Source organism: Primulina huaijiensis, chromosome 18 (assembly GCF_012295235.1).
Source record: "Primulina huaijiensis isolate GDHJ02 chromosome 18, ASM1229523v2, whole genome shotgun sequence".
Taxonomy (NCBI): domain Eukaryota; kingdom Viridiplantae; phylum Streptophyta; class Magnoliopsida; order Lamiales; family Gesneriaceae; genus Primulina; species Primulina huaijiensis.
The window spans coordinates 5,559,471-5,568,852 of record NC_133323.1 but is presented as its reverse complement, the minus strand read 5'-3'; the positions used below and the strand labels follow the sequence as shown (position 1 = coordinate 5,568,852).

Sequence of the window (9,382 nt, the reverse complement as noted above, 5' to 3'; positions counted from 1 at the left end):
GACTTTTGTATTCAAAAGATGCTAATCCAAGTATAATTGGTTATGCCGATGCTGGATACTTATCTGATCCACACAAAGCACGTTCTCAAACTGGATATGTATTTACTCGTGGAGGCACTGCAATTTCTTGGCGTTCACAGAAATAAACACTTGTAACAACTTCATCAAATCATGCCGAGATTATTGCACTACATGAAGCAAGCCGTGAATGTGTGTGGTTAAAATCAATGACTCAACATATCCAAATCTCATGCGGATTATCATTCGACGAGAAGCCTGTGATACTATATGAAGATGATGCTGCATGTGTTGCTCAAATGAAAGAAGGATACATAAAAAGCGACAGAACTAAACATATTCCTCCTAAGTTCTTCGCATTCACCAAGGAGCTTGAGAAGAATAAATGTATTGATGTTCGTCACATTCAATCAAGTGAAAACTCATCAGATCTCTTCACAAAGGCACTTACTACGACAATATTCAGAAAGCACATATATAATATTGGGATGCACAATCTACGAAATTTGTGAAGAATTGTTCGTGTCAACATGAGGGGGAGTTTACGTGACTGCACTCTTTTTCCCTTACTATGGTTTTTATCCCAATGGGTTTTTCCTAGTAAGGTTTTTAACGAGGCAGTATAAAAACACGTAATGTATACAATCATTATGATCATCATCACAAGGGGGAGTGTTGAAAAATTATTTAAAAATGTGTTAAATATTTGTGTTGAAAATGTGAATGTTGAATGTTGAAAATTAGGTAAAATTAGGTGTTGAATATTGAAAATTAGTGTGTGATGATGTAGGTAATGATGTATTTTATTTTTGGATTATTTGTAAAAATTTTCTATAAATAGATCTCTCATTTGTGAAGAAAATCACAATTGAGTTGAGAGAAAAATATTATAAAGTGTGTAGTGTGATAATTTTAAGAGTTTGAGATTTTTACTTTTTACTGTAAATTTTTACTTTTTCACAACATTTTTAATATTTTTTATTTTTTAAATAATTTTTTATTTGATTTAGTAAATATATTTTATTTTTCTACAATTAGACTTTTAAATTTAAATCATATATGTGAGAGAGATTTTGTTATTATGTGTTTAAATTAAAATATTATTATTTTTCTTTTGAATTTTATTTAATTTTCTTTAAAAAAAATTCGAAATCGGGTTGTTCGGGTTGGTTCGGGTCCAGGTTCGGGTTGAGTGTTTTCGGGTTGGTTCGGGTTCGGGTTGAGAAATTTTTGAATAGTACTATTGTTCAACCCGACCCCACCCACCGAATTGACATCCCTAGCAGTGTAATAATATCATCACATCACGTTATTATAATGAGGTGTCATAGACTCTTTTTATATAATAACATGATATTATATATTAATATAAACACAATAAAAATAAATAAGCAATAAACTAAATATTCTTACTTTTGAATATTGTTACCTTTTTTTTATGAAGCTTGGAAAAATATGGAGAACCGAACCTTCGAGTATCGTGCTGATAACGTGTTAAAAGTCAAAATTTACGGTAAAAAATAAAAATCTCAAACTCACAAAATATATTAAATTACACATTTTATAAAATTTTCTCTCTACTCAATTATGATTTTCTTCTCAAATTGAGAGACCTATTTATAGAATTTCTTTGGAAATAATAAAAAAAAATACATCATTACATACATCATTACACATTAATTTTTTTAATATTTACGACTTTTATTTTCAAAATTCAAATATTCAACTATTATTTTTCAACATTGTGATACATGAACACTCGAATAAATCATATGTTTGGAAGTGAGAGAAGTGAGTATTATTTTTCATCATTTCGTATAAAACCTATAAATTCAAACTCATACAAAAATATGTGACCGGAAACCGTGTACACATTCTAGGTTTCAAACACTCTGCCGTGAACCCCACCGCCGCCGCCCCCCCATGGTTCGGAAGAGGATATCAGGAGCTGTGCTTGCCGTTGCGGACGAACCAAAGACTGCGGTAATAGATTTATTTTCTCCCGAATGCGTTTGGCCTTCTTTTACTACAAATAACGGAGCTTTAACTTGCTTGAAGTTTGAATCTTTTTGTGCAATTACCGAGATTATAGCGTGTTTTTCCTCGTCTTGCTGGAAAATGAACTTCTTTTGCTACATTGAGCTTTATCTAGCCAAATGTGTAATCTTTTTGTGCAAATTTTATACTTACTCTCTGAAAGGAATTGTTTCCACGGAGAAATTTCTCAATTGACAACCTACTTTGCTTTACTTTCGAAAATTAGGGAAGGAAAACAAAACTGTGTTACTTCAGGAAAAAGAGTCTAAATTTTTGTCCAATTTCATCGATATTTACTTGTATACGTGACAATGTGTATCCAGCTTTCCGGTTATTCTTTGGTTCAATTTGAGGATAATTTTCAGTTATTATTCTTCTGCATAAATACGCAGATGTCCATCAACCCTTACATTTTCCACTGTTGCAAGAGGTGTGAGAGGAAGAGAAATACCAGATATCTTCCTCGAGAGATAGTTTTCCAATTTCTTTTACATCTTCCAGCTCAACTTTTACATGATGTCGTGAGGCATGTTTGCAGAGAATGGAGCCTTGTCATCTGTTCCCCAAATTTCATCCAGCACCATCTTAGAAATTCAACTGGTGGAGTTATAATCCAGGAGTGGCTTTCGCCGCGCAATGGGATTTATGTGGAGATGCGACGAGGTTGTCTCGAGATATGTAAGTTTGACTGCGGGGTCGATGGTCTGGTAAGGTCTAGCTGCAATGGTTTAGTGGTGATCTCTGATGAGAGTGAAGTCACTGAACTTCCTAATCTTTATGTTACTAATCCATTGACAAAGCAGTGGGCCATTCTTCCTCCTTTCTCCGCTCTAACAGGACATCATTCGGATTGTGGTTTAGCATTTGTTGAGTCTTCCATGGAGTATAAATTGGTACGTGTGTGTGGTGATAAATATATTGTTCCGAAGACACAAATTGCAGTGTTTACCATTGGAGTTGATGAAGTTTGGAGGCATATTGACACAGACCACTTGTTGCTCCCAACTGAGCTTAAGTTCATTTGGTTTCTGTATGTTACTGGAGGATATGTACACTGGACGAGCAGCAAATTTGTTTTGACATTGAATGTCGAGACTGAAATCGTTCGCCGGTTTCCTGTGCCTCAATTACCAAAAATGTTCGGGAGTTTTCTACCAATGGGCGGTAATCTATCATTTATTGATGAATCCAGTAAGTTTTTGAGGGATGTTTGGGAGATGAATTCCGTAACTGGAGAGTGGACCATGTCGTTTAGCTTTGACTCAGAACCTCTAAGTGACAGATTTGAGGGCATGTTTTCTGATTTTACGAAATCAATAAATCCCTGTTTTTGGTTAGTAGCGAGGGAATTGTTGGTCTTCAGTCTTGGATATGGTCAGAGACATTGGATAGTTTATAATGTTAAGACTAGAGAAATTCAGTCATTTGAGTTGGAGGGGAAATGTTACCATTTTGAAGCTCATGTAAACAGCCTCGTTTGGTTGGAATGATGATTTAAAGCTACGAAAGAGATGGAAATACCAATTCCAAGACTGTCTTATACCTGATATGCGATCCTAAAAGGGCTATGAGTGTCGTGATTAATTTGATTTATTAGTTGATGGAAGCATATGTTTAACACCCAAATGTTGTTTGAGTGATGTTTTTCTGGACCTCGTGGTATAGATGACAATCTTATGAAGAAGAGGATATCTTTTATTAAATATCATGAAATTGTTTCGAATGTAGCAAGCAAGATAATCATCGTCTCATTCATTTTTCTATCCAGCAGGTCATTTCAAAACCATGTTAATGTAATTAATTTTATTTTCCGGAGAATTTTTGCAAAATAGTAATTAAACTTGTGCCGAAATTGAGACACCAGAATGAAGTCTTTATGGGATTCTTTGAATATCTTTTCGAACAATGAATTGAGATGGCTCTTGTTGCAAGGTTAATCTCATTTCCCTTATCAATGTTTTTGACGATCTCATTTTCAATTGGGATTAGAAGTTGGTGAGGTGGCTTAATGCAATGGTTAACGGCTTTGATTTATCCTTCAACACACATAAACCAAATATTAGGATTAAAGCACGGAAGGTAGAAAAATCTTGGAGCGATTTGCTTGTATGTGTGTATAATAAAAGCTATTTAAACAATGTACGAAACTAAATGTTAACAATCGAGATACATGGTATGTGTGTGTAATAAAAATTATGAAAATAAGAAAATTTGAAGAAGATAAAGAATAAATAAATATATGTAATGGAAAGAAGTTTACAAGCCGTTATGTATAATTTTTAAATTGAAGATGATAATAATAGAGATAGTATGATTTTATTTTCGATCTCTTTACATTTTAATAATAGAAATGAATGAATATTGTTATAGGTTAGATATGTAATTTGACGTTGGTGTATCATTGACGCACTAAATTAGTTAGTATATGTGCTTCAAGTTTAATATACTAGAAAATTTCAAGTGTGTTACAAGTGACAACAATTTTATTTGATTGAGACCGAAGTTATCATATTTCGTCTTAAGCTGTTCAGCTTTTTTAAAATTAAGTGTTGACACTTTTACGAGTAATTTCAAACTTCGGTCACTATGATATGATCTTTAATTAGCTACCGAAGTGAATACATAATTATAATCTTAAAATCCCCTCTTCATTTTTATATTTAAAAATACCCAAATAACAAAACGTAGTATACTTTTTTTATAAAACTTTCAAATCTATTCTAAAATATATTTTGAGTAATATTTGAAAATGCTTTAAAAAAATATTTGGATTACAATTATCGCACCTCGAAAATCTAATTCCCAATAATTGTGTTTGCAATCCCCAACATAAACAATTTATGTTAGAGTGGGTCTCATGTGAGACCGTCTCACGGATCTTAATATGTGAGACGGGTCAACCCTACCCATATTCATAATAAAAAGTAATACTCTTAGCATAAAAAGTAATACTTTTTCATGGATGACCCAAATAAGAGATCCGTCTCACAAATACGACCCATGAGACCGTCTCACACAAGTTTTTGTCTTTTTGTTAAATTATAATTTTTCTTCTATTGATTTGTAAGGAAAAAAAAGGTAAATTTTTTGAGAAAAATGATTTTTTTGGTCTATTAGTTTGAGGGATTGAATAAACTATTTTAAAAGTTGCTTCAACACAAGTTGCCGTGCTAACCATTAGTGTCGATAAAGTTTGGGGGCATATTGACATAGACCACTTGTTGCTCCCAACTGAGCTTGATTGCATTTGTTTTCTGTTGGTTACTGGAGGCTATGTACACTGGACGGTCAGCAAATTTGTTTTGACATTGAATGTCGAGACTGAAATTGTTCGTTGGTTTCATGTGCCTCAATTACCAAAAATGTACGGGAGTTTTCTACCAATGAGTGGCATTCTATCCTTTTTGATAAATCAAGTAAGTTTTTGAGGGATGTTTGGGAGATGAATTCCGGAACGGAAGAGTGGACCATGTTCTTTAGCTTTGACTCAGAACCTCTAAGCTTGGATGTGGTCAAAGACGTTGGATAGCTTATAATGTTAAGACTAGAGAAATTCAGTCATTTGAGTTGGAGGAAGAAGGTGAGAAATATTACGGTTTTAAAGCTCATGTAAACAACCTCGTTTGGTTGGAATGGTGATCTAAAGTGGAGAAGCTACGAAAGAGACAAAAATACCAATTTTGAAACTGTCTTGTACCAGAGATGCGATTCTAAAAGGGGTATGAGTGTCATGATATTTTGATTTATTAGTTGATGGAAGAATATGTTTAACACCCAAATGTTGTTTGAATGAAGTTTTTCTGGAGCTGGTAGGTAGTATAGAAGACAATCTATGATGTCAAAACTAGAGAAATTTTGCATTTGAGTTGGAGGGCGGTTCATTCCATTTTGAAGCTCATGTAAACAGCCTCGTTTGGTTGGAATGATGATTTTAAGTGGACAAGCAAAGAAAGAGATGAGGATACCAATTCCAAGATTGTCTTGTACCTGACACGGGATTCTAAAAGGGTACGAATGTTGTGATTATTAATTTGATTACTGGTAATGACAAAATTCTTAGTTGATGGAATCATATAATATAATGCCTAAATGTTGTTTGAATTATGCTTTTTCTTGAGCTCGTAGTATAGACGATAATCTTAGCATGAAGATGATGTCTTTTATAAAAATATATAAAATTGTTTTGAGTCCAGAAGCATGCCAAAAGTGGGTGGCCCTTCGCATGATGTTTCAAGTTCTATTCTTTGAGATTCTCTTTCAACATTGACTAAATTTATTTGATGTTATCATTATTGAAGAGATTGTACAATTGTTGTTAGATCATGATCATGGCAACCAGTCCTGCAAATGCATCCATCTTCTCTTGTAACTGAAAAATGCATTACACTTTACAGCCACACAAAGGGCATATTGATCTTGTTAAGGCATTGCTTTAGAAAGATTCACAATTGGCTCCAACGACTGACATGAAAATTAAATAAGTATCTCGACCTTTAATTTTTGACAAAAACTTGTGTGAGACGGTCTCACGGGTCGTATTTGTGAGACGGGTCTCTTATTTGGGTCATCCATGAAAAAGTATTATTTTTTATGCTACGAGTATTACTTTTTATTATGAATATGGGTAGGGTTGACCCGTCTCACGGATTAAGATCCATGAGACGGTCTCACATGAGACCCACTCTTAATTTTTTAATAAAAATTGCACGGTTTACCCTAGTCTATGCGATATTTCGTATGTGTGCCTATGTTGCTGGTAAAAAACCAATTTTTGAGCGATATTACATTGAATGTACAAAAATAATTTTTATCGATTTATAATATTTTCCAAATTTACTTAATGATGATATCTAGGTGAATCGGGTGAGCTGGGTGAAGGCAATCCACCGGATTTGATAAGAGTTTTTGTTTAGGGAAAATGAGCAAGTAATATGGTTTCACCTGCAAATAAGGGAAAAAACTCGTGAATGGGCGCCAGAGGGGTGTCCGACGTGACCACTCCGATGCTTAAGTCAGCAGGTTAAAGGTGAAGGATAATGGCAATGTAAATGCCAAGAGCTTAGAAACAAGAATGTCTGAATCCCCTTAAATGAAATACATACCTACTATTTATAGGATAGAAGGTGATGAATACCTTGTTTTCAGTGCCTACTTGCCACTTGTAATCTTAGATGTTGACTTCCTGTCACGCCGTCCTACTTTTCAACCATGTCACATCAGTAGGATTTTGTGAGGAACGCTTATCGAGGTAAGATTTTACCTACTTTCGCACTCGAGTGCGGCACTGTTATCGAGGTACCCGGGTAGAAATCACTCTAGAGCTTATAAGAGAGCCCGGGCTTCCGGTAGCCCGAGGAGAGAATGTCCCGGGCGTCCACATGCCCGGATTCTGAAGAATCCATGCTGCAGATTGACCTTGATTTTGGGATATCCATTTAATATACCGGGTCATCCATGACCCGGGCTCTTATGGGGGTATCACCACCCATCCCTTAAATAGTCGGGCTAGAGTCATACTCGTTGTCTCGATTAGTCATGCTTGGACTTCTACAACAAGATAATCAGTTTCAAATTATGAAGCCATCGGGGGCGTCACATCTCCCAGAGATGGGAGGAGGTGCCGGGGCCTCATGTCTCCCGGGCTTTAAATAAGGTGCCGGGGCCTCATGTGTCCCGGATATTGAATATTTTGTCGTTTAGTATTCTCAGGCAGTCAGGATGATATCATGATGACGTATGCCCTAGAATTCAAACGGTACGAAATGCTTCGTATTCCGGGAATATGATAAGTCTGACACGCTTTGATTTCCATGCCTGTCTTTTCATCTTTCCACGCAATTTCCAATGTAATTATTATCCGTTTGATTTGATTTAGATATACGGTTGAGATCATTCCCCGTTCGCCTATATATAATAACATACCTTCTTCATTTGTCATTTTTGCAACTTCCAAATTAAAAAATCTCTCAAATTTCACTCACCTCCTCCGACGCACAACGCTCCTTCATTCCGGCGAACTTCCGTTCAAGAATCCTTCGTTCTACCATCCTCGTAAGTATTCTCTACTTCATTTCTTTTGAAAATATCGAACTCTACCTCTTCCACCTCCGGAGTGAATGTGCGAGGATCGCCTAGCTACGAGTCCACCGTGATGCGTTCCGATTGGCACTCTTCTCCTCCACAAAACGCTTCTTTACTCAAACCTCTTCAAACCCCCACCCAGAAAGTCAAAACCATCATCTTCTGGCCCCTCCCGAGCTCTGAAAAAGGGCAAGGGTAAGGGCAAAACCCGAGCTTCCTCCCCACCCCAATCTGTGACTCTGGGGGTTCCTTGGTTCGCTTCAATGAGCAGCATTCTATGCTCGGGAGCGGACGAGGAGCTTAGGACTCTAGGCTCCATCCCCTCCACATACCAAATTTTAATTCCCGGTCTCTAGGACAGGGCAAACAACTCCCTCCTGGCTTCACCACTTTTTTCCGAGACCAAGTTAGGAATGGTTTCCTATTTTCCATCCCCTTCTTTTACATCGAGGTCGCCAAGTTTTTTGGTGTACCTATCAACCAATTTCACCCCAATTCTTTCCGGATCATGGTCTCATCCTACGTCTTTTTTCTCTTGCACGACCTTCTTATCACCTCCCTAATTCTTCATTATTTTTTTGTTTGTCGGCTGGGAAACAACGCCTTCTCCCTGTCTGCCTGGCTAAAATCCAGGTTCCTTGATGATATCCCTTCTTCTCAAAAGGGATGGAAAGGACGTTACTTTTATATACAACTCCCGGCTTCCCTTCCCTGTTTAACCGGGTTTCTCCCCTCTCTTCCCCGTTTTTACAAATTCGAAGAGCCTTACACCCGAAGCCAATAATTGGTGGAGGGTCAAAAATTTTCTTCCTCCACCCTCATCTCTGAGGAGAATTTAATAACTTACGGGTAGAGGACCCAATCGACTGGGTAATAGATGAAGCTGCTGGCTCAGGAGCTCAACCCGATAACTTTCTTTTTCTGAACTTCCTTTTTATTTTTTCTTGCCTTATTATTTTGTAATCATTCTTACCACCTTTCCTCTTCCTGTGCAGATAATACAAAAATGCAGGAGGTCTTTGCCAGGAAGTGGGCGGTTGAGAAGGCTGCTCGGGAGAAAAAACTGGCGGCTCGGTGAGCAGCTGTCGAGAAGGAAAAACCAGGCCGAGGAGGAGGCGACCCGGCTGAAGGAGTCAATCCGGGCAGAAAATCAACAAGATCGGGAGGTGACTGGCTCCCAAGAGGAGATGAAGATCATGTCCCTCTTGTGCAGAGGAAACGAAAGGCTGTAACAAGCCCGGAGCTG

At 36.9% G+C, this 9,382-nt stretch overlaps 1 protein-coding gene across 1 annotated transcript; it reads left to right on the top strand.

The window, feature by feature from the left end:
• The first annotated feature begins 1,829 nt into the window (after positions 1-1,829).
• On the top strand, positions 1,830-3,778 carry LOC140963817 (uncharacterized). The gene is made up of 2 exons (XM_073423227.1): positions 1,830-2,001; positions 2,448-3,778. Exons 1-2 carry the CDS (start codon positions 1,942-1,944, stop codon positions 3,543-3,545), a joined length of 1,158 nt encoding a protein of 385 aa, XP_073279328.1. The 5' UTR covers positions 1,830-1,941; the 3' UTR covers positions 3,546-3,778.
• Positions 3,779-9,382: the final 5,604 nt, after the last annotated feature.

Coding starts and splice junctions, on each gene's coding strand:
- LOC140963817 (XM_073423227.1), top strand. CDS start 1,942: ATGGTTCGGAAGAGGATATCAGGAGCTGTGCTTGCCGTTGCGGACGAA. Junction 2,002..2,447: donor CGGACGAACCAAAGACTGCG/GTAATAGATTTA, acceptor ATAAATACGCAG/ATGTCCATCAACCCTTACAT.